Below are 17,349 nucleotides of genomic sequence, written 5' to 3'. Positions count from 1 at the left end.
CAGTGGTGAGAATGAAGACTGATTATCAAAAGGCCTGTGAGATCTTTTGGAGTGAATAGAAATATCCTAAAATTAAATGGTAGTGATGGTTGCACAACTCTGTAAATTTATTAAAAGTCATTGCATTGTACACTTAAAATGAGTGAACTTCACAGTATTTAAATTAAACAACAAGCCCTGGTTGGTGTGGCTGAGTGGACTGAGTGCTGGCCTGCAAAAAAGGGTTGCCAGTTCGATTTCCAGTCAGGGCACATGCCTGTGTTGTGGGCCAGGTCCCCAGTAGGGGGCACGTGAGAGGCAACCACACATTGATGTTTCTCTCCCTTTCTTTCTCCTTCCCTTTCCCTCTCTCTAAAAATAAATGAACAAAATCTTAAAAAAAAATTAATTAAGCAACAATGAAGGTCTTTTTAAAAAGAACTGGGTAAAAAACCATTGTCTACTCTTTTGGACTGTAGTCAATCTATATTAATAACAGCTAAAAATTAAAATAATAGATCATTCAATGCAGTCAAAATGATTCTCAAGTTCAGAAGAAAAAGTCCCCGTTAGGTGTTAAAACACACTGAATCACAAGAGGGTGACAAAACCATTGAAGAACAGTATCAGACATTCAGCTGCTTTTTTGGCAGACTAGGAGATCTTAAAACTGCAGCCATCTCAAGTATTTGCAACATGTTTCATTACTGAAAAAGTTTAACAGTTTTTCCACAAGAAACTGCCTTTAACAAAGTCAGAAGACCACAGTTCCAAAATCACTGCCACCACTTTAAGAGACTTAGTTATTCTTTAAGAGCAAACTTCAGCAAAAAGTATTGTCTTTATTCAAATTTTATATTCCTCTTTGAGCAAAGTGGTGGGGAAAGACTTTATTGTTTCAGAGCAAAAGCCTTTAGATTTGTGAGATAATTTTATAAATATTTCCATAAGCTTATATAGGAATCCATGGTTTGGACTTATTTGTTCAAAGTACCTAATGACAACCAACAGGTAAGAAAAGAGAGGTCAGCCAGCACAAATAGCAAGACACAAACCTGCGGGCCCAGCCAGGAAATGCTCAGTTGTGTGATAAATTCAATGACATCAGCAGACTGAATTTAGAAATTCTGCAAAGACTAAATACTCCTTTAAACTTTTATTAATTTCAAAACACCCTTATATAGTTGCTATGTAATTTATATATAAGATTAAGGAAATCCATGTAAGAGTACAATACTAACCAGACGGGTAATTACATGAACATATTTGGGTGTTGACAAATTAAAAATCTTACAAATAATAAGATGATCCAAAATAAGACTAGAATTTTGAGTACAGTAACAGCTACGAATGGCCCTTTCTTGTTAACAAATGAGATGCAAGAGGTTTATAATGCAAGATATTAAAGGTAGGTTAACTGAATATAGAAACTATAAGCCTAGAATATATGTAGCAGTAAAAACAAAGGATGGTGAGAGTAATGAACAGAAAGCAGTTCTTCCCCAAAGAGCTAATGCCAGAGGGTCTGTGACCATGGAGTCAGCGGGACTGCCTGGATACACATCAAAGCGCTAACACAAGCTACAACATTAAGAGTAAAGCAGGTTGGCAAAAAATAAATAATGTAACTTAATCATTCACAGAAGCAACACTTTCAATTTTGAGAAAAGTAGACAATGTGACAAGTGTCCTTTTAGCAACAAATTTTCAATTAGTAGGAAGATAGTAATACATAAGATCTGAGAAAATAAGAGTTTCCTCTCTTTCCGACACCTCTCACTGTCACATATAAAAAAATAAATGTGTTCACTGGTAACACTGAATAACATTATAAAGTACATTCTAGGAATTCAGGAAAAGTCACCAACTCATCTTTTAGGTTTGGTTTCTATCCCACTTTCTGATCTTTTACTTTTCCTCCATTAATAAAAGTAAAAAAAATTGTAATAGGAAACCATGATATAGAGACAGCCTAGAATGTGGCCTTTAATTTTTTTAGGGGCAGTGAGGGAATGAAGTGAATATGTACTTGGCAAATATTTGGTTTACCACTGAAATGAGTTAATTCTACCAATCATTTTGTGTCTAAAGTAGTAATATATTGTGGAATAGAAAAATAACGGCCAAAGGACAAAATGCATGATATTACAGATGGATCTAGATTTGGTTTCATATTTTCTTAACTTGGTTTTGTCTAATCAAATATAAACTTTGGTCTGTGATTCCTTTGCTTTCCTATATCACTACATAGCATCTTACTAGAATAATTTTTTTTTAAAGAATGATTTTTTAAACAGCATTCTCACCTGGGTCTTCAATAGGGAGAGAAAAAAGGTTAATGAAGTAGTATAGAAAACAACACAGCACATACCATGTAGCAGAGTATCTACTATCTACTGAGACTTGTGCTTGGATAAGTAGATGTATATTGTGTCCTGGGTTTCAATATTCTTATTGTGTTCATGGTAAAAAATGAAAGCCGCTGGCCTAGAATTGACTAATTTCCCCCCTCTATGTCTAAATACCTGTCTCAGAATTTCCCCCAGTAATAGGGCATGCTACACATCTTTAACACAGTAAGGTTAACCAAGAGTGTTCAAAGAAAGAGCATCTGTGTTACAAGCTAGGAGATTAATTCAACCTTCTGCCTTTTACTATAAGCAGTTATATGTTAAGACACCATTAAATTTGGGCATATGTAATACATGTAAGCATGATTACATAATGGAAATCTACTAAACTAGAGAATACCAGTAGTAAAATTTCCATAAGAATACTCAATTTAATTCACTGTACATATATTTTTTCTACATACTTTTAATGATTTGATATAAAAGCATGAGAACTTTTCATGTTATCTATTCATTCTGGACTATAAAGTAGCATGTTAATTTAATACTCACTTTACATTTATGTTTGTTTTCAATCTTTCCCCTATCATTCTAGAATACTATTTTTCAATTAATTTTTTAAAAAAACATTTTCTTTAATCACAATGTCTCCATTCTTAAAAATTCTTAATAATTTTCCTTTGTCTTCAGAGAATCTATATTCTTAGCCTGGCATTAGTTTATTCAGCAAACACTGGAATACCTAGTACAAGCAAGGCATAGTGGACCATACAAAGATAAACAATATAAACCCTGCCCATGAGGAGCTTACAGTCTAAAAGAGGAGATAAAAGATGTACAAGTCCAAATATAAGGATAAATCCAAGGATTGGCAGGCATGGAGATGGGGGTACACAGGAACCCTTACGCATTGCTGGTGGAGTGCAAGCTGCTCTGTGGCCATTCTAGAGAGCAAATTTGTGTAACAATACTATCAGACAGACACTATGCATTTCTATGACAGGAAATTCTACTCCTAAGTTTATCCCAAAGAAATCCTCACACAGACCCACATGGGGAGTGAAGCAGGATTTTCGTCGCAGCATTGTCTGTGGTGGTGAGAAGTGAGAGGCAACTGGGTGCCCATCACTGAGAGAAAGGACAGGTAAAAACTGCAGGATACACAGGGTGAAGCACCCCTGTGGTCAGGAACAGTCTATAGAGGTAGACATACAACTAGATCTTAAAAACAGCGTTGAGTGAAAACATGGGGCTACAGCACAATGCCATTTATGTAAATTAGAAATACCCACAGCATACTAAACAGAAGAATTTGTAAGAAAAGAATCTCCATATCAAACAAAACAGAATGGATGTGAAGAAGAATAAAAGGGAGTAAATAAAACAAGAGAGGAACCACAAGGTCAAAGCACCAGGAACTGAGCATGATTAGCTCAGCCTTCCTTGCCTCAGGTCCAAAGGGGAGGGGTAGCGTAGGAGTGACCAGAGCCAGAAGGAAGATCCGATAAAGTGCTGTAGGAGTTCAGAGCAAAGAAATTACTCCTAAAGAGGACTTGAGGTGCACACAGATGTAGGTTTTGTTTTATCCTGACATCAGTTAAATGCTTTGTAACAGATTACATTCTAAACTGTGAACCTGCATAGGATAATTGAGTCCTCTCTTAGAATCTCTGTAGAACCAGTTACAAAAAATAAGTTAGATGCAACAAATGGCTTCAATCAACAAATTTATTTTAAAAACTGATTTTGAAAGGCAAAGGGTGGATATTACTTATATGTCCTTTCCCATCGGAATATTCACAACTATATGGAATAAAGCTAAATAATGCTGGAAAACTGAGCATATCACTCCCACCTAGTTTCACATTTTGTTTATAGAGGTGATTCTGAGTTCTGTCAGATGCCACCTAGAATCGCAAATCCTTGAAAATCAACAACAGATATGTGAGATTAGTTGCCTAAATCAGAGAACATGGGTCAAGACGGATGGAGCCTAAACACATGGTGCACGTGGGTCATAAAAGAAAAGCACATGTAAGCAGGATATGTATGAAACACTAAGGGCATGAATATATTTTAAAAGGATACAGGTTTAATAAGATTTATTTAAAACACACAGGAATAAAGTGTTGCACGAACTTGAAAAGATGATTGCTAGAAGAGGAAAATAAGAGTCTTAGAGAATAAGAACCCTTCCCTTATCCCTAATCACGTGTGCAACCCTGATGTAATATATAGTCCTAGCAGAAACAAAAGGGTCAAACATCATTTCATCACTCAAAGGAACTTCTCTAGAGACACAAATGAGAAGTTTTAGAGAAAAAGCCATCTTCAGGAGAAAAATAGAATAACATATCTTTAATAATTTAAGATAGGTTTTTCTATCCTGTAGATTCAGCTTGCACTTTTATATCAACTGATTTTTCCTAATTCACACTGATACGACATTCTAAGATGCACATGAGTTACCCTAACATTACATCTTAACACAGCGCCTTATCACAGTTTGATCCTGCATAAATAAATATTAGGTTGGCAATCACTTGGCAGCTGGAAACAGCAAGTGCCCAAGTGTCTATGTAGTGTGTTGACCTTTTTCATTCCCTAATAATTAAAAAAAAATTTAAGATACCTTAAAAGGTAGTTCATTTTTATATTATTAAGTAATAAAACAAGAAAGTGAAGATAAGTAGATACTCTAAATAAGAAGGTATCTCAAAAAATCACTACCCAAACGTTTCAGTTTACTCACATATTAAATTTAAATTTAAAATGTTTTACTTCCTCTCTACACATACTTCATATCTCTCCTAGCTTATTTCTTGGTTATTTTGTGGTCCGTGTTAATAATATATATTTTTAAAGATTTCTTATTTAGTACTGAATTTCCCTAGCTAAAGTCAGTTCAGTCCTCTACAGGGTTTATCCAAACAAGAAACAACAGAAACAAAGGCATTTAAGTTTCTATATTTTCCTAAAAGCTGCAGTTTTTTAGTTATGATGCTCAGATTCCTTAACAAGTACATGCTTAATTTGCTTTTTGTTTGTTAAGATTACAAATGGCAGCCTTCATTTTCTGAAAAGTTTGAATAGCTATGTATCCAACGGAAAGCTGCTAGAATTAGCGTGAGTCAGAGAAACTACAGACATTTTATCTCTGAAATTAATAGTTTAGAAATGAAGTAATCCTTCATGAAGGCCCTCAATGCTCTAAATTACTAAAATTGACATAATTTCAAAGAAGCTTGTTTGCTGCTATAAAAATTAGCCCTAATCAACTTTTCTTAAAGCACGTTATCGATGATATCAATACATACTAACACACTTCATTGTGATTTCAAAAATCTAGGACTTGAATATCATGTACTGAAGGAAATACGCTCACAACTTTGTTCTCATGTGGTTTACAAAGCACCTATTTTCTTGTTTCAGAGAACTCAGACATACTATACATGATGATAAATGAAGGCACAAATGAAGGCACTTTTTATATCTACAGTGAAAAGAGAAAAAAATATCAGAGCTCATAAACTTGAGTCCTTTAAATAGTGTACACTCCTTAATATGCACTTGGATGTTATTTATATACTTTTTGATAGTTATTTGTGTGGGTTCACATACTGACAGATTTAATCCACTATGTTCTGCATTATATGAAAGAAATTCAATTTAGGAATTTTTAAATTTCTCACTCATTGAATTGAATCAGTGTTACTAAGACTTAATTAGACAACAATAAATTTTCATTCTTCATATTATACTACTATTTAGCTAAAGAATTGTCAAGTGAGAAATTAGCGTCTGATGAATTTTCACTACTTTAATCAATAACTTGGTTTGCTTCTTCAGTGTTTTCACCCGTGCTAGATAAAAACTACACCTAGCAGAATGTTAATAGAAAATAAGTCATTTTTCCTAGTATTTAATGTCTTTTCTATTTTAGACAGTCTGTAAGAACTATCAGCATTTTCAGAATTACCTACCTCAATTAATTATGGGATTATGAATCTCTAATTAGATAATAAATACCCATTTTAAGGAAAAAAAATTCAAAAACTAACCTTTTTGTACTCCTAAAAGGGCAGTGGAGCTCTCCTGTGAAGTTCTGTCAGGCTCTTGGGGAGGTACAACCATGGCAAGTGTATGCACTGGTACACGTGGAACCTAAAAGACAACTCAGAAAAAATGATCTCAGACCAAGAATAAAACAAAGGCTCACAGATTAAACAGAGATCCTGTTTTAGATTTTCTTCAAACCACCAAATTAACTTTTTTGTTTCTTAAAAAAAATCCTCCACTAAGGAATAATTTCTGAGAATATTGACTGGTTAAACTCAGGCAATCTACAAGTAGTGAATGATTTAAGCTAAATGGAATTAATAATACTTTCTTGCTAAGAAGAAAGCCTTGCTAACTCCGATTATAGCTGAGTACAAGTCGCATATTCACTGTCCAACTTACCCTTGTTCAAATTCCACATGGGTCAAAAGAAAAAAAATTCCATATAACTTCCTGAATTGGGGTATATTAGCAGTTCTCAGGATAATTTTGTAGACAAAAACTTATAATATTACTGAACTCTATATGCTTAGTATACTGTCAATATTCTCTCCATATTTTTAGGTAGGTTTAGAAAATAACTTAATGAACTTTTGGTGCATATATCCTCGTTAACTATACTTTGCTGGTTGACAAAGTAGTTATCTCTAGGATAAATAACAGAAGGTATTAAGGGAAAAACTTTTTCTTAGTTCAAAGTTATGCTTAATGCATTCATTAAAAACAAACCACCCTAGCCCTGGCTGGGTAGCTCAGGTGCTCAGAGCATTGTCCCGATACACCAGGTTGCAGGTTTGATTCCTGGTCAGGGCACATACAAGAATCAACAAATGGATGCATAAATAAGTGGAACAACAAATCAATGTTTCTCTATCACTCTCTCTCTTCTCTCTAAATCAACAAATAAAAAGTTAAAAAAAAAACCCTAAAGAACTAGTTGTAGTAAGATGACAACTTGCAATATTTATATTTGTTGTTGGTATTAAGTGTTTTTTAAAGAAACACTATTTTTAGTAAACAAGATAAAATTTTTTCCACATTTTAAGGAGAATAAACCTTAGCTAATTTCTGATCATGTTCATCTCAATATGTAATGGAAAACAGAAAACAATTGTACTAAAAACACATTTTAAACAAAAATTCCCAATTTGTAAGAATAATTATATTCACAAAGAAGCTCTGTTTTAATTTACCTGAGATTGATCTTGAGAAGGTGGAGGGAGCAGAGATACATCTGCAGTAGGAACTGACAGAATGTTGTTTGGATAATCCAACAGATAAGAAACAACATTAGTATGGCCACCTTTTGCAGCTTCAATGAGCATTGTTGAGCCATCCTGAGAAAAATTAACACCATAATTAATTCTCTGTAAATTTCTTTTTATATGATTACTACACGTATTTGAGTTTCTTAACAACTCATATAAAATCAAAATTCATTTAAACAGTAATGAATATTAAACACTAAGAAATCAGAGAAAAACATATTGTGTTAGGGACACCTATTTAATCAAAGTTTTTGGCCTGAAGGATGTGTTTGGGGAAGAACTAGATTCTAAAAGTAGAATGAAAAACTTACTAAAACAGAAAGATAGGAATGTAAAAGAACAGGGCATAAAATCCAGAAAAAATATTTAGAGAAAGTATATTAACTTCTTCAGCTATCATAGCACATATTCAAAATATTATAAATATAAAGTAAGATTGAAAAGACCTTGGGTACTTTGGAAATAACTATAAATTAAAACCTACATTATGAAGAGCAATTCGGAGGTAATATTGAAAAAGAATATGCAATGTGATAAATCAAAATAGAAATTTAGAATTAGACAATTCTGAATGATAAAATGAAGCAAAGATGTTTATATAAACTGAACTTGCAACTGATCAAATTCACAACTGTGCCAATTACCCAGAGCAGGAACTCTAAAATTTAAGAATAATTAAGAAGTTCTTTCTTAACGTACTTTAACAGTAATGTATATATATTACTTATTTATTCACTTATTTTACAGTAGAATACCTTGAGTCGATGAGTAGGGTCAGCCCCATGAGCCAGGAGCAGTTCAACAACTGCCAGGTGACCTCCTGCACACGCCAGTGACACCACTGTATGATCATTATTGGCTGTAGCCCTATTCACATTGGCACCTCCCAAGAGAAAAAGGAAGTGATCTTAGCAAAAGTTGGAATCAAGCCAGTTCACAGACAATATCACTGTAAAGATCTTTTCTGACTATAATACAGATACAAAAAAAGCACATAAATCATTGTTGTATACTTTGAAAATGTTTCACAAAGTGAACACGCCTGTGCCACCAGCACCCAGATCAAGAAACAGAACATTATCCACATAAAGTCCCACCATGTGGCCCTTTGCAGTCAGCACCCACTCCTCCAACCGACTTCCAAACTGATTTTAGCTTCTGAACTTCATCTGAATGAAGTCATACAATATGCTCTTTTGTTTGTGTCTGGCTTCTCTGGCTCAATGTATTATTTGTGAGATTCACCACACTGTTGCACGTAGCTGTAGTTCATTCATTCGATACCACTTTTAAAATGGAAAGTCTAAAAGACTGAGATTAATAAATATATATAGGTTAACATAAGCATCAAATAATAGCATTGTATGTAACTTTCAAAACATCTCAAAAGACATTTTTGATTTATTTCTAGAATGTGGCAATATAGCCGGGTCTCAAAGTAGAAAAAACAGATCTTTTTAAAACCATATTTAGGGGAAATATAATTCTTTATAGTGTGTATTTTAAGAATCAGAGGGATCTGGATATGAAGAGAAGACAAGATTATCCAAATACGTTATCTGAAAGGCTATTTAGTAAGGTGCTCAATAGCTTTCTACTATTTGACCTGAAGCAAATCTAAACACAAAATTTTTCTTAGCCTCTTTTTGAAAAACTGTTTTTGGCCCATGGAAAAAAGTACTGGTTTTTAGTTCAACTACTTTTTACAGACCTTGAAGGGCTAAATTAAATAGTTGAAACTATAGCAATATTCATTCTTCCTTCTTCCTTAATTCCAAACTTATGTTATTAAGAGAAAAATAAACCTATGGGTGAAATTATTATTAATTTATTTAATTTTCAGAAATATCCAACTGAATCTAATGCTTGGGGAAGGCAAGGCATATCAATCAACATCTTTATGTTGGCGACATGAGATTATTTTTAAAGTTGTTCATGAATTTAGATGGTAGGACTGTTTAGCAGTTACTACCTCCTAAAAAGGCTACAATCAATGTGTTCCTACTCCTGATGAGGCGGATTATACACTTAGCAGGGTAGTTGTTGGGCATGACAAGGAACATGAGAGAACTTCAAAGGTTATCCATCTGTTTATACTTCTATGTGGTTGAGGTAATCATTTTTACAGAGTATATTACAATATTACGTAAAGATAGACCTTACTTGGTAGCAGAAATGTGATATGAAGAAAATAAACCTTGTTTTATCCAATTAAAAATATTTTATATTTAAAATCACAAAATACTACACTGCATTCTTAATGGTACAGAATGTTGGAATTTTACTGCAACAGAGATATAAAACTCTTATTTTAATAATGTTACATCACTTGAGTGGATGTTGCTTGCATTTTATCATCCTATACTAGAATTTTTCATCACATACCAGAGTACCTCTAACAATATAATACAGAGTTAGACTGAACCAAATGAAATTGCAGATATATACCATTTTTGATGTATAAATGACAATTTTATATGGTTCAACCTAACATGGGTACAGCAGCGTTTTACTTTTATATAGTAAACAGTATTGAACTACCTCTTCATGTACCTATCATTTGAACTTCTTTGCCTAAATATAGTAATAATAAATAACACCCTTATATACTTAATTCAACTGTCCCATAAACAACAGTAACAGACTTTCTCCCTTCTACCCTCTTCCCCATTTCCAGGAGAATTGCCTTATCATTTGCTAAACAATACTCCATATACTAAACATATTGGGCATTTACATTTGGCTTTTCCAACTTTTAGGAGTAACCATCTGCTACCTGGTTGATAAAAGCTTCAAACTCAAAATTAATAAAGAAAAATCCCAGTAAGTACTTCAGGAACTCTATGCTTACTAAATAAAATAGAGCAACAAAAGACTAGCATATAGCACTTGTGCTGCAGGCAAAGTGGCTTTAACATAAATTGCAACAGTTTAGGATTTTTCTTTAGAAATTACATTCCTCCAAAGAAAGTATTCCTCCATTAGAAAGTATACTCCTATGTATTTCACTACATAGAGACCATCACTTGTACTTTCTTTACCTTTGCTAATAAGAAACTGCACAGTGCACAAATGACCAGCTCTTGCAGCTTTCATCAACGGTGTTCTGCCACCTTCAGATTCATGTTCCTATTAAAGAAACAAAAATACTAATCCATCAGTAACAATTCATTAACCATCTATTTTAAATACTTAGTACCAATGACATAGACGTAATGAAGATTTAACACTTATACAAACTACCTCCATTCCTCCAAAATATAGGATTAATTTCAGTCCACACTACATGGTGTAACCTTTTAAGGTCAGTTTTGCATACCAAACAATAACCATTAAAGATAACACTTTGGTTTAGTTTGATCCCCAAAGAGAAATCATTACATTTTTAAATAGACTTCATTTATTTATTTATTTTCAGAGAGGAGAAGGGAGAGAAAGAGAGGGAGAAAAACATCGATGTGTGAGAGATACACTGACTGGTTACCTCTCGCATGCTCCCAACTGGGGACCTGGCCCGCAACCCAGGCATGTGCCCTGACTGGGAATCAAACCCATGACCTTTCAGTTCACTGGCTGATGCTCAATCCCCTGAGCCACACCAGCCAGGGTCATTTTTTCGCTTTTTATTCCTAAGATTAAAAAGACGTTTTCCTAACTGTTCGTTTGAACTGTGAGAAAGGAGCCTTAGTATTGTGAGGTTATTAGAAAGATCGTGATCTTCTATCAGAAGCCAATAAGAACTCTATCACAGGATACAAACCAATCCCTGAAGAAAAACACTACGGCATTTCAGGAGTAAAGTAAAAAGGAGAACAAAAAATATACCAATGAGCAGAGATATTTCTTAAGAGTAGAAATTAAATATTTGAATATCAAAGGCCAAAGAAACAATTTTATAATAGCATAAACATTGTTCTTCTTTCTAGGAAGTTTCCAGCAAGAGGAATGAACAATTAAACAGCTTCCAACCATGCGAATATCAAATGCCACTACAAGGGTGCCACTATACTACAAATGCCACTCTACTTTCACGGTAACTAGCGCTTTCACTAGGCATGTAAACACAGTAATTTCTGTTGTTCTGGTCTTCTTTTGTGACTAAGAAATACTTGATAAAGAACAGTGATTAAGTCAGGTTTTATTTCAGCTCTGTTCTAATTAACTGAGAATCCTTTAGCTACCACATAGTCAATTTAAAATTTATGTGCTCTGCCAAAAGGACATAATTTAATCTGTTTACACAACTACATCTGATCTACAACTAAGGTAAACTAACAATGAGAAATAAGACTAGACTGTCAAGTCAATGGAAACGTTGTACTAGCCCGCAGTGACAGGAATTGCATTCTAAAAGAGATTCTTAAAAATCTTGATGGTGTCAAATCTTTCAACCTCCTATAAAAATCAGTTTATACTTTGACTTTTGTTTATAAAAGCAGGCTTACAGTTGTGAATACATGAAGCAGTTTATTCTTGTACTATTATTTATTAGTTGTATTATTTTCCATGTAAATCTATTTTTACCCCACTCTGTATGTTGATTAGACAGCAACCTTTATTAACTCTAAGGTATGGAAGAATGAATAACTATAGATAATACCAACATAATCTGGTTTACAACAGAATGGATTTGAATTTATAGTCAAATGTAAGTAAATCTAAGATTCTGGTAATTTACTTTAAACAGAACAGAATATACCCCGTAAAGATCTTACTCAGAAAGACCCAGCAAGTTGTTTGTCCAGTTTTTCATCTGACTTCTTTCTTTCTTTTTTTTTTTTTAAGATTTTATTTATTTATTTTTTAGAGAGAAGGGAAGGGAGGGAGAAGGAGAGGGAGAGAAAGATCTATGTGTGGTTGCTTCTCATGTTGCCCCCACCAGGGACCTGGCCTGAAACCCTGGCACGTTCCCTGACTGGGAATCAAACCGATAACCCTTTGGTTCCCAGACTGTGCTCAATCCACTGAGCTACTACACCAGTCAGGGCCATCTGACTTATTTCTGAATTATCATTACAACCAACACCACACTGGAAATAAATCACTCTTTAGCAACCTGTTATTTCCCTTCCTGCCTCAGGGCCTTTTGGTGCAAGCTGTGGTTTCTTCCCCATAGTACTTGTCTGTCAGCTCTTTTTCAGCCTTCATATCAAGTCAAGTGTTACATCCTCAAGGAAGACATCCCTAAACTTTTTAACTAGATCACTCTTTTTATTATTGACTTACAGCTCTATGAACCACTCCTTCAAAAGTTCCAATCATATATTAGCTTGTATAACTATTTGGCTAACATGTCTCTGCCACTAAAATGTAGGCTCCCTGAGAACAGCAACTGCATCCGTTTTTACTTACCATTATAAACCTAACATAAAAAACAATGAGGGGCTTAACTACTATTTACCAAGAAGGAACCTAAGCATAACTGACCTCTTAAATCTTCCCTCTCATAATACTGAGGTTTGAAGTTTTAATTTTCTACTAAGTAAATAAGAGAAAGAAAAGTTAATGTAACAGGAAGACTAATGCTAAACCTAGAGTAAGACTTTCATTATCTGCATTATGTACATTATTACTAAAGCATGGGTGGGCAATACTAATGTCACTTTTCCTTTTTCTTTCTCTCTTAAGCCTTGCAGTGACATCCATCAACATGACTAGATCTCAAAGACAAAAGACTTTGAAAGTCCTGGTTTAGAATAAACTTTTAAAGTACTGGTAATGGTAATTGTTAGTTCTGTATATTTAAAATATTAGCTGATAAAAGATAAGAAATCAGAAAACGCTGTCCCAAGATCAAACCAAATTTCAAATTTCAACATACTCATGAAATTTCTGAAATGAACAGTCTGAAAACTGTCAATTTTATTTTCCTCCCTATAAAAATTCATTCCTTTGGTTTTGAACTATATAATTATGTTTGAGAAAATGGCTGGTAAAATAATGCTACAACTTTATAATGTACTTGTAATATTTCATGTCCTAAAATTAATAATGTATATTCCACAACATGTACTATTCGTACCAAAATATCTGACCATTAAATCCTTTTAAACTAGGAATCAAATTTGTATATATTACTTATGAATGTTACACTTATTAGTACAGCCAATATTTGCTCAGGATCAATAAAATTTCAGGATATACATAAACACAGAAAATTATTTTCCCAGGTTATAAACTTACTGTGTAGTTTAACACTTTCTCTAAGCAGCCCAAGTGTGCATTAACAGACGAGTGCATGAAACAACTACGGGACATTCACACAAGGGAATACCATCCAGCCATAAAAAAGAAAATTTTACCCTTTCTGACAGTATGGATGGAAAATTTTACCCTTTGAAACAGTATTTTTCTTCTTCACAGTGGAAGAAGAGTTGTCTTGGGCCACACATTAAATACACAAACACTAACAAAAACTGATGAACAAAAAAAAAAAGGTTTTAAGTAAATTTATAATTTTGTGTTGGGCCGCATTCATAGTCATCAGGCCACAGGCCAGAGGCTGGACACCCCTGTGAGGATTCTGATATTCTACCTTGCAGGGTACATTCTCCCAACCTACCACTGTACATTCGTCATTAATTTAGTGATCTACTGTTACTGATGAGGTTCATATCCCTTGGGAGAATTGAGATGGAAAAGAGACTAAGAGGCACTCTTCTAGGGTTTTTTTTGCTTAGCTTAGTTTCTAAATATCACAAGTAACAAAGAAAAACCAAGCTTATTCAGTTTGGATGAAGGAAAAATGACTAATCATAAAGCAAAGATGGAAAAAGAACAGAAGTCTACAATGATGCAGAATAATTTGTATAGACTCTAGCAATGTCTCCAAGTGTGGGATATGGAGGGGGTCATCAGAATCTCCTGGGATATCAGCTAGAATGCAGACTCCCATTTCAAATCTGCTGAATCTGAACCTCTAAAAGTGGGGTTGAAAACCTCATTTTAAAAGGTATCCCATCACGATTTGCTTTACATACTTAGGTGCTCCTATGTTAGGTGCATAAATGTTCACTAGGGTTATATTCTCTTTTTGGATTGTTCCTTTTATCATTATGAAGTGTCCATTTTTTGTCTCTTACTATGACCTTGGTTTTAAAGTCTATTTTGTCGGATATAAGTAGTACTAACCTCAGCTTTTTTTTTCCCATTTGCATGAAATATCTTTTTCCAACCCTTTACTTTTAGTCTGTGTGTATCTTTTGATTTGAGATGGGTCTCTTGGAGGCTGCATATATATGGGTCTTGTTTTCTTACCCATTCAGCTACCCTATGTCTTTTGATTGGAGCATTTAAGCTATTTACATTTAAGGTGGTTATTGATAGATACATATGTAGTGCCATTTCATTGTTAGACTGTTTACCTCTGATTTTTTTTCTTCCTTTCTCATCTTTTTCTTCTTAAAGCAAGCCCTTTAACATTTGCTGCAGTACTGGTTTGGTGTGAACACGCTCCATTAGCTTTTTCTGGTCTGGGAAGCTCCTTATTTCTCCCTCGATTTTAAATGATAGCCTTGCTGAGTAAAGTAGCCTTGGTTGTAGGTCCTTGCTATTCATCACCATGAATATTTCACACCACTCCCTTCTGGCCTGAAATGTTTCTGTTGAGTAATCAGATACCAGTCTAATTGGTGTTCTCTTGTAGATAACTGCCTGCTTTTCTCTTGTGGCTTTTAGGATTCTCTCCTTGTCTTTAAGCTTTGTCATTTTAATTATGATGTGTGTCGCTGTAGGCCTCTTTGGGTCCAACTTGGTTGGGACTCTCTGGGCTTCCTGGACTTGTGTGAATTTTTCCTTTACCAGATTAGGTAAGTTTTCAGTCATTATTTCTTCAACTAGGTTCTCGATCCCTTGCTTGCTCTCTTCTCCTTCTGGTAATCCCATGATGTGGATTTTGTTACACTTCATGTTGTCCAAAATGCTTCTTAGCTCTCATTTCTCTTAATTCATTTTTCTTTTTGCTGCTCTGCCTGGGTATTTTTTTCTACCTTCTCTTCCAAAACACTGATTCTATCCTCTGCTTCATCTATCCTACTGTTTATTCCTTCAAGTGAGATTATTTATCTCAGATATTGCATTCTTTATTTCTGACTGGTCCTATTTTATGGTTTCTATGCATTTTTTCTCATGCTGCTGAGTATCCTTATAATCATTACTCTGAACTCTCTATCTGATAAATTATTTGCCTCCATTTCATCTAGTTCTCCTAGAGAATTTTCGTGTTCTTCCATTTGGGGTCTGTTTCTTTGTATCTTCTGCCTTAGGTTACATGATCAGTTGTTAATATAATCAAGCTGTAATCAGCTGTCTGGCTTAAGCACCATGGGGGTGGAGGGCGGGAGGCAGAGTAATTACTGTGGGCAAGGATATTGCTTCCCCTCAGGCTGATGCCACTAGAAAGGAGAGCTTTGCCAGAGAAAGATGGCTTCTATAGTATGAGAAATGACTCAGTACAGAGATCCTGATAGCTGTTCCTTCAGTTTTCTCCCCAGAGCCACCCCTAGACTCTCCTCAAGTGTCTCCAGTCCACTTTTCCCTCCCTCTGCCGGAGCCCAGGGTAAGTGGCTACAAGCGAAATCCTGTGCATTGGCCCTTTGTATCTCCAGCTGTCTCTCCCTGACAGACAGAAATCCTGCTGCTTTTCACAGCTGGCTATTATCTGGGCTCCTTTCCAGCTCTGGTGCTATAGGCAGGGGAAGCCAGCTTGGGATTTAGACCACACACTTCTCAGGGGCAACCCTCTGGCCACCGAACTACCCCTCCCGAACTTCAGCAGCTCCCTGTGAGAGACTAGCCAGCCCTCTTGAACCTCCTCTGCACCACCTCACAGTCTTGTGGTGAAGTGGTTTCTTCTGTCTGCCCTTGGTTATAATGCGTCTCTCCAGCATTCTACAATTTTGTTGTAATTCCAGATTGGTCCTGGGAGGAAGTTAGTATAGCTTCTGGACATAAAAGGAGAAATTGAGAGAAATATAGTCATAGTTGGGGATTTTAACACCCCATTGACTTCAATGGATAGATCTTCCAGGCAGAAAATAAAAAAGGAGACAATGGCCTTGAACAACATACTAGATCAAATGGAATTTAATTGATATTTTCAGAGCATTTCACCCCAAAGCAGCAGAATATACACACTTCTCAAGTGCACATGGAACATTTTCTAGGATAGACTACATGTTAGAACACAAAACAAATCTCAATAAATTTAAGAAGACTGAAATCATATTGAGCATCTTCTCTGACCACAATGCTTTGAAACTAGATATCAATCACAAGAAGAACACTAAAAAACATGCAAAGACATGGGAGCTAAATAACATGTTATTAAACAATGAATGGGTCAACAACGAGATCAAGGAAGAAATCAAAAGATACCCTGAAACAAATGAAAATGAGAACACAACAATCCAAAATCTGTGGGACACTGAGAAAGCAATCCTAAGAGGGAAATTCACAGCATTACAAGCCTATCTCAAAAAAAAAACAAGAAAAAGCTCAAACAATCTAACGTCACACTTAAGGAAACTTGAAAAGACAACGAACAAAGCCCAAAGTGAGTAGAAGGAAAGACATAGTAAAGATCAGAGCAGAAATAAATGAAATAGAGTCTTAAAAAACAATACAAAAGATCAATGAATCCCAAGAGCTGGTTCTTTGAAAAGATAAACAAGATTGACAAACTTTAACCAGAC

At 34.9% G+C, this 17,349-nt stretch overlaps 1 protein-coding gene across 3 annotated transcripts in view; it reads right to left on the bottom strand.

Moving 5' to 3' along the window:
• ANKHD1 (ankyrin repeat and KH domain containing 1) overlaps positions 1-17,349 on the bottom strand; it is a 103,013-nt gene that overhangs the window by 33,052 nt on the left and 52,612 nt on the right. For all 3 annotated transcript variants that reach the window (XM_024575034.4, XM_045183835.3, XM_024575035.4), the window contains 4 exons: positions 10,699-10,786; positions 8,413-8,540; positions 7,583-7,726; positions 6,392-6,494 (listed from right to left, as the gene is read on the bottom strand). In XM_024575034.4, coding sequence (XP_024430802.1) covers positions 6,392-6,494; positions 7,583-7,726; positions 8,413-8,540; positions 10,699-10,786 — 463 coding nt within the window. The remainder of the gene's footprint in view (positions 1-6,391; positions 6,495-7,582; positions 7,727-8,412; positions 8,541-10,698; positions 10,787-17,349) is intronic.

The sequence above is a fragment of the Desmodus rotundus genome, chromosome 10, assembly GCF_022682495.2.
Source record: "Desmodus rotundus isolate HL8 chromosome 10, HLdesRot8A.1, whole genome shotgun sequence".
Lineage (NCBI taxonomy): Eukaryota > Metazoa > Chordata > Mammalia > Chiroptera > Phyllostomidae > Desmodus > Desmodus rotundus.
The sequence above is the reverse complement of the archived record's forward strand: the minus strand, read 5'-3'. Positions and strand labels throughout refer to the sequence as shown.